This window comes from Phoca vitulina, unplaced genomic scaffold, assembly GCF_004348235.1.
Source record: "Phoca vitulina isolate PV1807 unplaced genomic scaffold, GSC_HSeal_1.0 scaffold32, whole genome shotgun sequence".
Classification (NCBI taxonomy): Eukaryota; Metazoa; Chordata; class Mammalia; order Carnivora; family Phocidae; genus Phoca; species Phoca vitulina.
The window spans coordinates 2546224-2564607 of record NW_022589735.1 but is presented as its reverse complement, the minus strand read 5'-3'; the positions used below and the strand labels follow the sequence as shown (position 1 = coordinate 2564607).

The 18384-nt window shown below is 37.7% G+C and overlaps 1 protein-coding gene across 5 annotated transcripts in view; it reads right to left on the bottom strand.

Moving 5' to 3' along the window:
* The window catches only part of FAM13B (family with sequence similarity 13 member B), a 144551-nt gene that overhangs the window by 29148 nt on the left and 97019 nt on the right, over nt 1-18384 (bottom strand). For all 5 annotated transcript variants that reach the window (XM_032425107.1, XM_032425106.1, XM_032425108.1 and 2 more), the window contains 3 exons: nt 4759-4800; nt 3897-4052; nt 1978-2110 (listed from right to left, as the gene is read on the bottom strand). In XM_032425107.1, coding sequence (XP_032280998.1) covers nt 1978-2110; nt 3897-4052; nt 4759-4800 — 331 coding nt within the window. The remainder of the gene's footprint in view (nt 1-1977; nt 2111-3896; nt 4053-4758; nt 4801-18384) is intronic.

Genomic DNA, 18384 nt, shown 5'->3' with positions numbered 1-18384 from the left:
GGTGGCAGAAGAAAAGGTAAAAAGTGGTCAGATTCCAGATAAACTTTCAAGGTATAGCAAACAGGACTCTGTAAAAGACTGGATGTGCAGTGAAAGAAACCAAGGATGACCCAAAAGGCTTTTGGCTTATGCATATGGAAGGAGAAATTGTCCTTTATTGAGATTTTAAAGACAAAAAGAAGATCAGATATGTGGACAAGATTGTAAGTTCAGTTTGGTGCCTGTAAAGTTCAAAATGCTTTTAAGATTTTCAAGTGTAAATGTTAAGTAAAACAACTCGATATAAGGAATTAAGTTCAAGAGAAAGATCTCACCTAGAGATACAATTTTGGAATCTTTAGCATGTAGATGGTATTTTAAAATCATTAGTCTAAATGAGATTACCAAGGGAGTGAATGAAAATAAGCAATCTGAGAACTGGGTACTGAGCCACTCCAAATTTCAAAGGTTCAGAACATGAAAAGCAATCAACAAAGAAACAGAGCAGCCAGTCAAGTAGGAAAAAACCCAGAGGAGTGAGAGATCCTGAAAGCCAAGAAAAAAACCGTATCAAGGTAGTGGGAGTAATTAATTGAATCATATTGTACTCATAGATCAAGTAAAATGTGCAACAGACATCATTGTTAACTTGCAAAAGCAATTTCAGAGGAATGATGGGGCAAAAGGTTACCTGAAGGGGGTTCAAGAGAGAGTGGGAAGAGAAGAATTAAAAGAGACAACACATTCAAGTTATTTTATTACGGGGGAAGCAAAAAATAGGGGTTTAACTACAGTGGGGTGAAGAGTCAAGAGAAAGTTATTTCCTAAATGTGGGAAAGTAACATTTTACACTGATGGAAATGATCCAGTAGACAGGCAGAAAAGGGCAAGGAGACAACTACAGAAGCAATTAATGATGAAGAGATGAAAAGGGATTAATCTAATATACCAGTAGAAGTAAAAGCATTAATATACAAGTAATAAACAAATGCAGTGAAAATAGCGGAACAGCTTAACTTCTGTGAAATGTTTCCTAGCTTATAAAAATAACTGTATACTTCCACTTCCTTGGATATTATAATAATCCTCTAATATAAGTATTACTCCCCACCTAAGGAAAAGCAAAGAGCAGATAAGAAAAGTTAGGTAAGGTGGCCAAAGTCACAGTTCTATTAAGAGGCAAAGCCAGAATACAAATCTCAGTCAACAGATCCTGAATTCTTTATTATATCTTTATCTTAGAGTTTATGGTTTAGTATGAAAACATGTTGAAGAAAACTTCCTTATCCATTAAGAATCTTATTTTAAAAAGTGTTACCAAAACTGAACTTTGAAACATGTCTTAGAAGGATAGTGCTTTGTATATTTATTGACATTATTTTAAAAACATTACCACTGATAATTAAGACACTGAAAACAATTTAGTGACTTCTAAAGGGATGTTCATGGGGGCGCCTGGGTGGCTCAGTCGTTAAGCATCTGCCTTCGGCTCAGGTCATGATCCCAGGGTCCTGGGATTGAGCCCCACATCAGGCTCCCTGCTCGGCAGAGAGCCTGCTTCTCCCTCTCCCACTCCCCCTGCTTGTGTTCCCTCTCTGTCTCTCTCTCTGTCGAACAAATAAATAAAATCTTTAAAAATAATAATAATAAAGTGATGTTCATGGATTTTCTCTGTGAAAAGATCCCACGTTCTTCAGAAAAAAATTGGGAAATAGGAAAAAAGCTTTTAAAAAGAACAAAATTCAACCATAATACCACCAACCACCTCAGCTAACATCGTCATTTGTTTCCTTCCAGGCAAATATTCTTAAATATTTTATATCTAATTCCCTACCCAATGATGGTTCTTGATCTTTACTGACAGGGTGTATGTTCTGGGAATTTATAATCAAGACAAGTATGTGTCAGCCTCTGGTATCAAAGGAACACATAAAGCAATCAGCGCTGTACGTCTAGCATACCTAACACAAAGATTTTTTTAGTCTTTGCATTTCTTACCTGGTTATTTTCTTCATCCTCAAATACAAAATCTTGCTGCATAACTTCATTGTCTAAATTAGTGCTAGCCACAGGTTCTGAACAGTCTCTGTTACTTTCACTGGCATTAATAATATCATCAGCAATATCAACCCTAGTAATGAAGATTAAAAAATCAGATCAGGCCAAATGTTGAGTATGTAATGCCTTTAAAATAAATAAATATCAATAATGATCTGAAACTTTCACTTGTTATAGAAAATGTGTCCTTTTCATAAAACTTCACACTTTCTTTATTTTGCCAAATTAGATTATTAAACACACTAAGTTTATTTTTGCCTCTCCAGGTAATGTTATAAGAAAACCACCTTGTTTGTTACTCCCTTTGAAAATTTTCAAAAGCAAATGAATGGCTGAAAGAACAATTTGTGTGTCAAAATAATTTCCCTTACAAATGCATACTCTCAATTATAATGATCTGTTCCAATTAAAATACAAGTCTAGCACTAGATACGATAATGTCCAACACCTTATCAAGCATGATAGGAATAGCTTCCTACTGCAGATTTTTCATGTTACATAATTTAGAATATGCAAAATACTGCAGCAGGCTTTTGTTTACAAATACAATACCACCATCAATGACAGAACATGAATTCCTTCCCCAGAGATAAAAATAAGAAGATTGTCTGAGCATGGGCATGGGTTTCAGGATCTCTAGCTAAGCTAAAGACAAACACCAAGGAATCTACTTATATTAATTATAGCCTTTGAAAGAGTTCTCCACGATTTCCAACTTCTAGTTACTGTTTTGTTTCAGACACTGCTTTTTTCCTTCATATTCAGCCCAAACGGTCCCTAGATCAATCCAGTTTTATCAGTTCTAGTCATGCCTTCAAAGCACGACAAATCAGGGCCACAGAGCTGCACTGGCTGGTCATGCCATCTATTCAGACACATAGCACACCTGCAGTTGTACAATATGGTATTCCAAAAATAAACATATTGCAACCACTGGTTTTCAGATCCATTAATTTTTTCAGTTTCAGTTCATATTCAATAGCTATTCTAGTGTACTACACATACTCGGCCTTTTGAAAATCTAATTCTTCAAAAAAAAAGAAAAGAAAAGAAGAAACACTTTACCCAATTATCTTTTTTTTTTTTAACCTCCTATGAACCCTCCAAATTTGGGTACATCTTTCTCATCTGTCCTCCAAATAAAATCTGGTAAATGAAAACTATGAAATCATTATATTATGGTCTCAAAGAAAGGCACCTATATATCCCTCAAGTGCAGGGCTGAGGAAACAGGAAAGGAGATGAGGCATTTCATCCATTTAAAGGTAATCAGATGAAGAGTGGAATAAAATCACAAATCACATAGCACACAGAGGTACTTTTAACTGATACAAAATTCAACTAGTAACAGCTAAACTATTTTTTAAAAGTATGTAGGGAGGGCAGCAGGGTAGTAGCTGATGACAGGGGATAAAATTTAAATAGCAAAGGATGATTCTGCTCACCGTTGCACTCAATGACTATATACAACATGAGTGATGCCAATCTGCTATCCCTGCACCTAGCTGTCTAGATCACTTCATGTCTCTCATGGTGTGACCATTTGTTGCACATAGTATGGGTCTAATTTTTTTTAACATTATTTTTTCATACAACATAGTGAGGTAAAAGCACACTACTTCATCTGATGTTCAGGGAGGAAAATCTGGCAGTGCTGGACTTAATGTCGACTACCATAATGGAAGATTTCAATTTTCAATCTTAAGTGAGTATATGCAACTTACAAAGTCACTTTACACACACACTTTTGGAAATCCCCGAGATCCCATTATTTAAGTAAAGTATGGTTTTTGAAAGATAAATTAAAACAATTTTATAACTCTAAAAAATAATAGTGAAATGTTATAAAAGTTTCTTACTGGTTATTAGATCCTTCCCCATCACAATTAAAACTTTCTGCTTCATTATTACACACCAGACTTTGCTGTTGTAAATTCTTAAGATCATGATCTATGCTGCTCTGCAGATCAAAAAGGTGCTGTTCCACAGCTGCTCTAATTGTTCTTTCTAAAATGCTACAAAACAGAACACATTTTAGTGAGAAGCAGTCACCCTAACTGGGCATTTGGCCACATAAATACAAACATTAAAACGTGACTAGTAAGATAAATTACCAGCGTATTTAAATGGGTAAACTAGAGTATAAAAAGAAACACATAAAAGGAATACATGAAAATGGGTTAAATTTTTAAAAGAAATTATTATACAAATCAATCATAATATCACTATTACTACTGAGGTGGGAAAGATCAGTTGTCCCAGTAATTCATTCCCTGCTCATATATGGAAAAAACATTTAAATAGATTCTTTAAAGCTACATTTATAAGGCAAAATAATTTATCAACACTCAGCTAAATCAAAGAAACTGTAAGGGTCCTGTCCATATTTTTTACATGAAGTCTACTTCTTAAAGAAAACTTAATAAAAAGAGATCTACTGACATTGCTCAATCATTTCAGAAGATCAAAAAAATCATCTGAAGAAAGTTCAATCTTTATTTTATATATTAGGCAATGCATTCCTTCTTTATTTGTTCCTATTGCAGTGTATAAAATATTTAGTTTCACTGCCTTATGTACAATCCTTCCTCTAAAGTAAACACAATACATGATTTTCTTTTTATAAACATTTCTTATTTAATAAATACATGATTTTCATTTCTACAGTTAAGTAATATTTTTAAATTTTATAAAAAGGTCTTCTACAAATATATTACTTACTCCGCAGAGGCTGGTAAGATGCTGATGGGAGATAAATGGGCACTGTAATCAAAGAAAGACATTAGCTATAAAACTTTTCTTTTTTTTTTTTAAAGATTTATTTATTTATTTGACAGAGAGAGAGACAGCAAGAGCAGGAACACAAGCAGATGGGAATGGGAGATGGAGAAGCAGGCCTCCCGCGGAGCAGAGAGCCGGATGCGGGGCTCGATCCCAGGACGCTGGGATCATGACCTGAGCCGAAGGCAGACGCTTAATGACTGAGCCACCCAGGCGCCCAACTATAAAACTTTTCAATACTAAGTAACTACAAAAAGAGTTGCACTACCTTGACACAATCAGGAACGCAAGCACCAAGTTTTACATTCATTTCTGGAAGAGTAGGATTCTAATTTTCTAAAGAATTTATTTTTCAGGGGCACCTGGGTGGCTCAGTCAGTTAAGCATCTGCCTTCCACTCAGGTCATGATCCCAGGGTCCTGGGATCGAGCCCTGCGTCGGGCTACCTGCTCAGTGGGGAGTCTGCTTCTCCCTCTCCCTCTGCCTCTCCCTCTGTGCTCGTGCTCGCTCTCTCTCAAATAAGTAAAATCTTTTTTAAAAATTATTTTAAAAAATTTATTTTTCACACAAAAAACTAAATATACATACCTGTGTGTGTGTGTATGTATGTGTGTGTGTGTGTATGTGTGTGTGTGTGTAGCTATTTCATCTGGTGCTCACTTGGAGAAACACTGACCTATATTCCAAGGCTGAAGGGGAAAAAAGTGGACTACTATCCCAACAAAACCACCTCATCTAGGATAGTACAAGGCCTCAATGCTTACTCTGTACTCCTTGCCAGAATTAACAGCATATGCTACTACTCAGAGGATGTTCTCAAGTTACGAAAAAGGCAAAATCGATACTAAAATCATACTACCTCATTCACTGTACCATTAACAGGCATTCCTTAGCAAATTTTGCACCACAGTATCTACTGATACTTATAAAAATATAGATAACATCTTCATTTTGACCATAGTTAAAAGTTTAACTGAAACCCACAAGGAGATGTGGATACCAGTAAAATGTTTAAAATTAATACAAAGTGCTGGTAAGGATGTGAAGCAACTAGAACTTTCCTATATTGTTGCTGGAAATTTAAAATGTCCCAACCACTATGGAAACCAGCTTGGCACTTCCTTATACAACTTACCAAATGAGCCAGCAATTGTACTCCTGGGTATTTACTCAAGAGAAGTGAAAGCATAATTCCTTTAGAAGACTAGCACAAAGGGCGCCTGGGTGGCTCAGTTGGTTAAGCAACTGCCTTTGGCTCAGGTCATGATCCTGGAGTCCCGGGATCAAGTCCCGCATCAGGCTCCCTGCTCGGCGGGGAGTCTGCTTCTCCCTATGACCCCCCCCCCATCTCATGCTCTCTCTCTCTCTCAAATAAATAAAACCTTTAAAAAAAAAAAAAAAAGACGAATAGCACAAGCATAGAGGCTTTATTCACAACAGCCAAACAAAGGTATCAAACCAAACGGGTGAAAGCAGACACAAGGTGTGGGACATCCCTACAATGGAATATGCTCAGTATTTTTTTTAAATAAAAGGTACAAACAGGGGCGCCTGGGTGGCTCAGTCGGTTAAGCGCTGCCTTCAGCTCAGGTCTTGGTCCTGGGATCATGCCCCACATCAGGCTCCCCGCTAGACTGAGAGCCTGCTTCTCCCTCTCCCTCTGCTGCTCTCCCTGCTTGTGCTCTCTCTCCCTCTGTCAAATAAAGAAAGAAAATCTTAAAAAAAAAAAAAAAATTAATTTTTTAAAATGAATAAATGAATGGTACAAACATCTGAAATACACAACAACATGAATCTCAACATTATGTCAAGCAATGATGACAGACACAAAAGAGTACCCACTGTAGGAGATTCCATTTACATGAATTTCTAAAACAGGCTAAACTTATCTATACAATGACAGAAAGCAGATGAATGGCGGTCTGGGGCCAGACTGTTGGGTGATTGAAAGTCTGTCTTGACTGGTGGTTCTTAACAGGTATATATGTGTACGTGTGCATTTATAAAATGAGTGCATGTTATTGCGTAAAAGTTGTAACCTCAAAGTTGATTTTTAAAGGAAAAAAATCACTAACAGGAAAAAAAAATCTACAAAAGCCATATAGCAGCTACTTTTGGCAAACAGGGACATGGAGCACTTGAGAAGGAACAAGTAACCCAAGTGGTGCTTATACAAGTTTAGTGTTTGGTAATTCAATGACTTTATGATTTCTGAACTTTTCTGTATGTATGTGACTCTTCAATAAAAAGTTATTTTTAAAAAGTAAATGTAGGGGCGCCTGGGTGGCTCAGTCGTTAAGCGTCTGCCTTCGGCTCAGGTCATGATCCCAGGGTCCTGGGATCAAGCCCCGCATCAGGCTCCCTGCTCGGCGGGAAGCCTGTTTCTCCCTCTCCCACTCCCCCTGCTTTGTGTTCCCTCTCTCGCTGTGTCTCTGTCAAATAAATAAATAAAATCTTTAAAAAAAAAAAAGTAAATGTAATTAGTTTTATGAAGATCCCCTATAAATGTGCCAACACAAACACTAACCAACATAAGGAACAGAGTCTATCAGATTAATATTCTCAGGATTCACTCTGGAAAACAGTATGGAGGTTCCTCAAAGAGTTGAAAATAGAACTATCCTACAACCCAGCAAATGTACTACTAGAGATTTACCCCAAAGATACAAATGTAGTGATCTGAAGGGGCACGTGTACCCCAATGTTTATAACAGCAATGTCCACAATAGCCAAACTATGAAAAGAGCCCAGATGTCCATCGACGGGATGAATGGATAAAGAAGATGTGGTATAAATTACTAGAACTCATACAGCAATTCAGTAAAGTGCCAGGATACAAAATCAATGCACAGAAATCAGTTGCTTTCTTATACACTAACAACACAACTGTAGAAAAAGAAATTAAAGAAACTATTCCATTTACAATAGCACCAAAAACCATAAGATACCTCAGAAGAAACCTAACCAAAGAGGTAAAGGATCTATACTCTAGGAACTACAGAACACTCATGAAAGAAACTGAAGAAGACACAAAAAGATGGAAAAACATCCCATGCTCATGGACTGGAAGAATAAATATTGTTAAAATGTCTATGCTACCCAGAGCAATCTATAACTTCAATGCCATCCCGATCAAAATTCCAATGACATTTTTCAAAGTGCTGGAACAAACAATCCTAAAATTTGTATGGAATCAGAAAAGACCCCAAATCGCCAAGGAGATGTTGAAAAAGAAAAACAAAGCTGGGGGCAACACACTGCCCGATTTCAAGCTATATTACAAAGAAGTGATCACCAAGACAGCATGGTACTGGCACAAAAATAGAAATGAAACAGAATAGAGAGCCCAGATATGGACCCTCAACTCTATGGTCAAATAATCTCTGACAAAGCAGGAAAAAACATGCAATGGAAAAAAGTCTCTTCAATAAATGGTGCTGGGAAAATTGGACAGCCACATGCAGAAGAATGAAACTCGACCATTCTCTAACACCATTCACAAAGATAAACTCAAAGTGGATGAAAGACCTCCATGTGAGACAGGAATCCATCAAAATCCAGAACATAGGCAATAACCTCTTTGACACAGCAACTTCCTTCAAGATACATCTACAAAAGCTAATGAAACAAAAACAAAAATGAACTTTTGGGACTTCATCAAGATAAAAAGCTTCTGCACAGCCAAGGGAACAGTCAACAAAACAAAGAGGCAACCCACAGAATGGGAGAAGATATTTGCAAATGACACTACAGATAAAGGACTGGTATCTAAGATCTATAAAGAACTTCTCAAACTCAACACCCAAAAAACAAATAATCAAGTCAAAAAGTGGGCAGAAGTTATAAAAAGACACTTCTCTGAAGAAGAGATACAAATGGCTAACAGACACATGAAAAAATGTTCACCATCATTAGCCATCAGAGAAATTCAAATTAAAACCGCACTGAGATACCACCTTACACCAGTGAGAATGGCAAAAATTGACAGGGCAAGAAACAACAAATGTTGGAGAGGTTGTGGAGAAAGGGGAACCCTCCTACACTGTTGGTGGGAATGCAAGTTGGTACAGCCACTTTGGAAAACAGTGTGGAGGTGCCTCAAAAAATTAAAAATAGAGCTACCCTATGACTCAGCAATTGCGCTCCTGGGTATCTACCCCAAAGACACAGATGTAGTGAAAAGAAGGGCCATATGCACCCCAATGTTCATAGTGGCAATGTCCACAATAGCCAAACTGTGGAAAGAGCCGAGATGACCTTCAGCAGATGAATGGATAAAGAAGATGTGGTCCATATATACAATGGAGTATTACTCAGCCATCAGAAAGGATGAATACCCAACTTTTACATCAACATGGATGGGACTGGAGGAGATTATGCTAAGTGAAATAAGTCAAGCAGAGAAAGTCAATTATCATATGGTTTCACTTATTTGTGGAACATAAGGAATAGCATGGAGGACATTAGGAGAAGGAAGGGAAAAATGGGGAGGGGGGAAATCGGAGGGAGAAATGAACCATGAGAGACTATGGACTCTGAGAAACAAACTGAGGTTTTAGAGGGGAAGGGGGTGCGGGGATGGGTTAGCCCAGTGATGGGTATTAAGGAGGGCACGTACTGCATGGGGCACTGGCTGTTATACGAAAACAATGGATCGTGGATCACCACATCAAAAACCAATGATGTATTGTATGGTGATTAACATAACATAATAAAATAAAATTAAAAATAAAAAAGAAGATGTGGTATATATATACACGCAATGGAATATTACTCAGCCATCAAAAAAATGAAATCTTGCCATTTGCAATGACACGGATGGAACTAGAGGATATTATGCTAACCAAACTAAGTCAATCAGAGAAAGACAATTATCATACGATCTCACTCATATGTGGAATTTAAGAAACAAACAGAGGAGCATAGGGGAAAGGGGGGCAATAAAACAAGATGAAATCAGAGAGGGAGACAAACCATAAGAGAGTCTTTTTTTTTTTTTTTTTACAGATTTGATTTATTTATTTGACAGAGACACAGCGAGAGAGGGAACACAAAGCAGGGGGAGTGGGAGAGGGAGAAGCAGGCTTCCCACCGAGCAGGGAGCCCAATGCGGGGCTCGATCCCAGGACCCTGGGACCATGACCTGAGCCGAAGGCAGACGCTTAATGACTGAGCCACCCAGGTGCCCCACCATAAGAGATTCTTAATCATTGGAAACAAACTGAGGGTTGCTGGAGGGGAGCTGGGTGGGGAGATGGGGTAACTGGGTGATGGGCATTAAGGAAAACATGTGATGTAATGAGCGCTGGGTGTTATATAATACTAATGAATCACTGAGCCCTACGCCTCTGAAACTAATAATACACTATATGTTAATTAATTGAATTTAAATTAAAAAAAGAAAAAAAGAAAAATATTCTCAAGGTCTTCTATAGGAAACCAAATAAACATCATTTACCATTCATGCAGTAACCTTCAGGTCTCCCTCACAGCAAACACATGAATGGCAAATTGCACAACTGCTTTATCAGACAACAGTAAGTCATCCTGGTTTGGCACACTTAACATTAACATCTCTCAGCTTTATTAAAAAAAATTAACTGCCAATATTATGCTAGTTTTCATGAATGGATTATTCTTAGTTCAAAATGCTTTCATGCTGATACCCTCAAGGTAAGTACTTAAAAACATTTTCAAACTTAAGTAACATTTTTGAACTTCATTTCTGAAGGAAACAGTGGGGAGAAAAATCACATATATGTGCACAAAGAAGAGTTTAGCCAGGGCCCATTTCTAGTAGTTTCAGGTGAAAGTTAGTATTTACTGACTTCTGCAGAAAAAAACAAAAAAAGATAAATGAAGCTCTTTCTACAGAGTGCTTAAATGTCAATTAAGGTTAGATCTTTTTCTGTTATTTTGCTACAATGATTTGTTGTTTACATATAGGGTTGCCTATTTAATTTTAAAAGTTAAATCTCTACATGGTCTGATCAGTTATATTTTACTCAGTAATACTTGCAATTTCTAAGCTTAGATATAGTACATATTTATATGATTAAAAATATTTTTAATAACTAACTGTAATCCACTGCCAGTGTAGTATGTTGAATGGTGTGAAGAAAATTTATAAATCCAACATCCTTCCCTTCAACATTTAATTTGTGATTTCTGGTGCGCTTTGACTTCACCTTACACCAAAATCTCAAGAAGTTCTAAAAAAAAAAAAATCCGTGGAAACAAATGAAAATGAAAACACACCTGTTCAAAACCTCTGGGATGCAGCAAAGGAGGACCTAAGAGGGAAGTATATAGCAATACAAGCCTTTCTCAAGAAACAGGAAAGTTCTGAAATATACAACGAACCTTAGACCTAAAGGAGCTGGAGAAAGAACAGCAAATAAAGCCTAAACCTAGCAGAAGATAATTAATAAAAATTAGAGCAGAAATCAATGAAATAGAAACCAAAAGAACAGCAGAACAGATCAATGAAACGAGGAACTGGTTCTTTGAAAGAATAAGATTGATAAGCCCCAGGCCACCAGACCTATCAAAAAGAAAAGAGAAAGGACCCAAATTAATAAAACCATGAATGAAAGAGGAGAGATCATAACCAACACCAAGGAAATACAAACAATATTAAGAACATATCTTGAGCAACTATATGCCAAAAAATTAGGCAATCTGGAAGAAATGGATGCATTTCTGGAAACTTATAAAATACCAAAACTGAAACAGGAAGAAATAGAAAACCTGAAGAGACCCAAAGCCAGCAAGGAAACCGAAGCAGTAATCAAAAATCTCTCAACAAACAAAAGTCCAGGGCTGGATGGCTTCCCAGGGGAATTCTACCACACGTTTATTTTTTTTTTTTTTTAAGATTTTATTTATTTGACAGAGACAGAGAGAGGGAGCAAGGGAGCACAAGCAGGAGGAGTGGAAGAGAGAGAGTGAGAAGTAGGCTCCCCGCTGAGCAGGGAGCCCGAGGCAGGGCTCAATCCCAGGACTCTGAGATCACGATGACCTGAGCCGAAGGCAAACGCTTAACCAACTGAGCCACCCAGATGCCCCTCTACCACACATTTAAAGAAGAATTAATACCTATTTCTTCTTAAGCTGTGTCAAAAAAAAAAAAAGAAGTGGAAGGAAAACTTCCAAACTCTTTCTATGAGGCCAGCATTACCTTGATCCCAAAATGAGACAAAGACCCCACGATAAAGGAGAATTACAGACCAGTATCTCTGATGAGCATGGATGCAAAAATTCAAGATACTAGCCAATAGGATCCAACAGTACATTAAATGGATTATTCACCACCACCAAGTGGGGTTTATTCCTGGGCTGCAAGGTTAGTTCAACATCCATAAATCAATCAATGTGATACACTACATTAATAAAAGGATAAAAACCATAGGATTCTCTCAAAAGATGCAGAAAAAGCATTTGACAAAGTATAGCATCCTTTCTTGATTAAAACTCTCCAGAGTGTAGGGATAGAAGGAACATACCTCAATATCATAAAAGCCATATACAAAAAGCCCACAGCGAATATCATTCTCAACAGGGAAAAACTGAGAGTTTTTCCCCTAAGGTCAGGAACATAGCAGGGATGTCCACTATCACCACTGTTGTTCAACACAGTACTAGGAGTCCGAGCCTCAGCAATCAGACAACAAAAAGAAAAAGCATCCGAAATGGCAAAGAAGAAGTCAAACTCTCACTATTCACAGGTGACATGATACTCTATATGGAAAACCCAAAAGACTCCACCCCGAAATTGCTAGAACTCATACAGGAATTCAGCAAAGTGGCAGGATACAAAATCGATGCACAGAAATCAGTTGCATTTCTATACACCAACAACGAGACAGAAGAAAGAGAAACTAAGGAGTCGATCCCATTTACAACTGCACCAAAAACCGTAAGATACCTAGGAATAGGGGCGCCTGACTCAGTCGTTAAGCACCTGCCTTCGGCTCAGATCATGTTCCCAGAGTCCTGGGATCGAGCCCCGCATTGGGCTCCCTGCTCCACCAGGAGCCTGCTTCTCCCTCTCCCACTCCCCCTGCTTGTGTTCCCTCTCTCACTGTGTCTCTCTCTGTCAAATAAATCAATAAGATCTTTAAAAAAAAAAAAAAAAAACCTAGGAATAAACCTAACCAAAAGGCAAAGGATCTCAGAAAACTATAGAACACTCATTAAAGAAATTGGGGAAGACACAAAGAAAGGGAAAAACGTTCCATGCTCATGGACTGGAAGAACAAATAATGTTAAATGTCTATGCTACCTAGAGCAATCTATACATTCAATGCAATCCCTATCAAAATACCATCAACTTTTTCACAGAGCTGGAACAAATAATCCTAAAATTTGTATGGAACCAGCAAAGACCCCAAATACCCAGAGGAATGTTGAAAAAGAAAAGCAAAGCTGGTGGCATCACAATTCCGGACTTCCAGCTCTATTACAAAGCTGTAATCTTCAAGACAGTATGGTACTGGCACAAAAACAGACACGTAGATCAACGGAACAGAATAGAGAACCCAGAAATGGACCCTCAACTCTATGGTCAACTAATCTTCGACAAAGCAGGAAAGAATATCCCATGGAAAAAGGACAGTCTCTTCAACAAATGGTGTTGGGAAAATTAGACAGCCACATGCAGAAGAATGAAACTGAACCATTCTCTTACACCATACACAAAAATAGACTCAAAATGGATGAAAGACCTAAATGTGAGACAGGAATCAAAATCCTAGAGAACAGAGGCAGGAACCTCTGTGACCTCGGCCACAGCAACTTCTCATTAGACACATCTCCAAAGGCAAGGGAAACAAAGGCAAAAATGAACTACTGGGACTTCAGCAAGATAAAAAGCTTTTGCGCAGCAAAGGAAACAGTCAACAAAACCAAAAGACACCCTATAGAATGGGAGAAGGTATTTACAAATGTCTTATCAGATAAAGGGCTAGTATCCAAGATCTATAAAGAACTTATCAAACTCAACACCCAAAGAACAAATAATCCAATCAAGAAATGGGCAGAAGACATGAACAGACATTTCTACAAAGACGACATCCAAATGGCCAACATCATTGCTCAACACATGCTCAACATAATTCAGCATCAGGGAAATATAAATCGAAACCACATTGAGATACCATCTCACACCAGTCAGAATGGCTAAAATTAGCAAGTCAGGAAACAACAAATATTGGCAAGGATGCAGAGAAGGGTAACCCTCTTACACTCTTGGTGGGAATGCAAGCTGGTACAGCCTTACTCTGGAAAACAGTATGGAGGTTCCTCAAGAAGTTAAAAACAGAGCTACCCTAGGACCCAACAATTGCAATACCAGGAATTTACCCCAAAGATACAAATGTAATGATCCAAAGGGGCACCTGCACCCCAATGTTTATAGCAGCAATGTCCACAATAGCCAAGTATGGAAAGAGCCCAGATGTCCATCGACAGATGAATGGATGAAGAAGATGTGGTGTGTATATGTATACATACACATACACAATGGAATAGTACTCAGCCATCAAAAAAAGAAATCTTGGGGCACCTGGGTGGCTCAGTGGGTTAAGCGTCTGCCTTCAACTTAGGTCATGATCCCAGGATTCTGGGATCGAGCCCCACATCAGGCTCTCTGCTCAGTGGAGAGCCTGCTTCTCCCTCTCCCACTGCCCCTCCCCCCAGCTCATGCTCTCTCGCTCTACCTCAAATAAATAAAAAAAATCTTAAAAAAAATAAAATTTTATTTAATTTAAAAAAAGGAAATCTTACCACTTGCAATGACGCAAATGGAACTATAGGGTATAATGCTAAGCAAAAGAAGCCAATCAGAGAAAGACAATTATCATATGATTTCACTCATATGTGGAATTTAAGAAACAAAACAGAGGAGCATAGGGGAAGAGGGGGAAAAAATAAAACAAGATGAAATCAGAGGGAGACAAACCATAAGAGACTCTTAATCACTGGAAACAAACTGGGGGTTGCTCAAGGGGAGGAGGGTTGGGGGATGGGATAACTGAGTGATGGACATTAAGTGCTCATTACACGTGATGTAATGAGCACTGGGTGTTATACACAACTGATGAATCACTGAACTCTACCTCTGAAACTAATAATATACTATATGTCAACTGAATTTAAACAATAAGAAAAAAAATTTTTTAAGGCTATGTATTGACCAAAAAAAAGTCAACATAGTGGTTTCCTTTAGTGGGTGAGGTGGCTGGAGATCAGGATTGTAAGAACTACTGGGGTGCTATCAGTGTTTATTTCTAGATCTGGTTGGTGGTTACAAAGGTAGACAGATGCTTTGACTAACTTGGTTTTGTTATACATTTGTTTTATGCCTATTTCTGTATATATGATTTATTTTCCAATTTTTTAAAAAAGCTTTTAAAAAATAGATTTCTGGGGCCCTCCCCAAATCTCTGAGGTAGGGCCCAAAAGTCTACATTTTTTATAAGCACCAGTGATGACTCTTACCCATACTAATAAGTTAAAGAAGTTAAAGTTGCTAGATCAATTTCCACCCTTCAAAATGACTAAACTTTAATAAAATGTTCCAGTTATCCAAAAGAGCCAAAAAGAGGAAAAGTTCTAATGGTCTTATATTGGATGGATAGGCAGAGGAATTAATCATTTTGTTTTCTATCCCCTTTTCTTTTTAAAGATTTTATTTGTCAGAGAGAGAGGGAGAGAGCGAGAGCACACAAGCAGGGGGAGCAGCAAGCAGAGGGAGAAGCAGGCTTCCCGCTGAGCAGGAAGCCGGATGTGGGACTTGATCCCAGGACTGGGATCACGACCTGAGCCGAAGGCAGACGCTTAACTGACTGAGCCACCCAGGCGTCCCTGTTTTCTACCCCTTTTTAATGATATTGTAACAATAAAGGTTCTTTAGCCCCAAAGAATATACAGGGACAATCAAATAAACAGCTTTCAATAAACCCTCTTCCCACCCCAAAAAGCCATAGTAAATAAATCCAATAAATAGATTTTGTACTTTTAAGTCAGACTGTCACTCATAAGGCTACAAACTTGACTGTACAACTTCACTCTCCGAGCTTGTAAAGGACAAAGGAATGATTTGGTTTTCAGATTTCAAAGAATTTAATTATTCTATATTTTCAGACTGTAGCCAATTTCTTTGGGTAGAAAGCATTTATGCACAAACCATGGCTAACACTTATCTATGGCTGTAAAAACTATTTATCAGTACAGTTATGCCATCTGTATCAGCAACAAAATAGCAGTGGTATCATAAGGATGTGAGTTCTGATTAATAAAGACACAAGAAAAATAATCGCAGACAAATTTAAGGTCAAATTACTTACGTACTATATAGACAAATGCCATAAAGACCACCTTTATGGTAACTGTTTTCACTAAACCCCCCAAAAAAGACCAGACTAAAAGAGCCAACAATAAATTACAAGGGTCATGCGTATTTTAAAGTCCTCAGTCAAGTATAATGCTAAAAGATTATAGTCATTCTCTGACCTTTTTCTCCCTTCTGTTAACTTTACTTTTAAATCTGCCTACAATCACATAATCTTCTTGAGAACATTACATAAAATCGATCTTGCAGCCATTTATTCCAATTACGAGATTCTGTAATTCAAATACAGTGATCATAGGGAAATATTATTATTTCAGTTTCCCAATTACAAATATTTAATGTTACAAATAACACTTCAATAAAAGTACTGTAACTCTGCTTCAATTAAATCTGATACAGATCATTTTCCCTGTGCAACAGAGCTCTGCAAGCCATTCTGAATCCATGGCATCTCCCAACAAAAACATCAGATAAAGAGACTTCAAACACCATGAAGGATGGTGATGGGCTTATAAAAACTGCCGAGCAATTATCAGAGCTGCAGTCTAAATGGAAGCAGGCTGCAACATGAGGTCACTACTCACAAGGCGAGACCTAATCAAGAGTCCACAAATTTCTTCCCAAGTCTGTGCAATTTTGCAGGACACAGGAAAAAGGGGACAAAATTTTGAACATGGGTAGAAGTTCTATAAGAATATTTAAGCCTAATCCAATGTAAAGCAGAAAAACCAATCTGTTTGTTTTCATAAGCCATACTACACTATTCAAGGATATGTTATGACAAATAAGAAATTGATAAAACAGATGTACAATAGGTACAGTACTACTACTGTTCACTTATTATCTATATTTGGAAAAGCATTAGTGGTTAATTTTTCTAATCTAAAATTAGGATGATTTCCATATAATTTATGCTAAAACCACACCAAAATTATCATTTTAAAAAATGGTGATTTCAAAAAGTAAATATGTTTAAAAAAACAAAAATCATATATCCCTTTCAAGCCAAAAGCAAAAAACCCTTTCTTCACTTTCCCCATCAACTTGGGAATATCCTATACCTATGACAAGAATAAAATGAAAGAAAGATTCCTGACTATTAGAAAGTCGGTTAAATTATAATAACCACAAGTCCTTAAAATATTAAATGCAGGCAACCCTCTCAGGTCCCCTCCCTCTTTGGGAGCTTTGTATTTATCACTCAATAAACTTTACCAATGCTCAATAAACTTTGCTTTGCTGATCACCAAAAAAAAATAATAATAAAATAAAAATAAAATAAAATATTAAATGCATCATTTATAGGGCAAGGGCACAGAGAAGAAAGAGAAACTATCAGTATCTATTATGCTCTGGTACTTTAAAGGAACGTTCACTTTAATAAACCTTTCTTATGGGGGCACCTGGGTGGCTAAGTCGTTAAGCCTCTGCCTTTGGCTCAGATCATGATCCCAGGGTCCTGGGATCGAGCCCCGAATCAGGCTCCCTACTCAGCGGGAAGCCTGCCTCTCCCTCTCCCACTACCCTTGCTTGTGTTCCCTCTCTTGCTGTCTCTCTCTGTCAAATAAATAAATAAAATCTTTAAAAAAAAAATAAAAATAAAAAAATAAACCTTTCTTATGAACTAGAGCATAAATTCTACTTTTTTCCACCCAATATTTCTGATACTTCCACCAAAGTACATTCTCCTCCTAAGTGGAACCCAGCTAGTGAAAACATGGTGAATTGGAGTGCCTGGGTGGCTCAGTTGTTAAGCGTCTGCCTTCGGCTCAGGTCATGATCCCAGGGTCCTAGGATCGAGCCCCGCATCGGGCTCCCCACTCCGTGGGAAGCCTGCTTCTCCCTCTCCCACTCCCCCTGCTTGTGTTCCCTCCCTCACTGTGTCTCTGTCAAATAAATAAATAAATAAATCTTTAAAAAAGAAAACATGGTGAATTGATAAAAATCTGCCAAATGAATATTCTGCAAACTATCTGATTCAATGGATGAAAGAAAAGGGAAAAAGTTATGACTACTTTTTGCACTCATCTGTAGTCAGGTGAAGGTCCATTTCCTCAGCAATAAGGCATCCACAGAATGAAGTTGTAAAGACTAATCTCAAAACCCTAAACTCAGAACTCTTCCTCAATCACTACACCTTCTTTTCTGCATTGTATCAAAAAGAACAAACCATCAGAAACCAATGAACTCACAAAAATGAAGCCTTAGTGGGG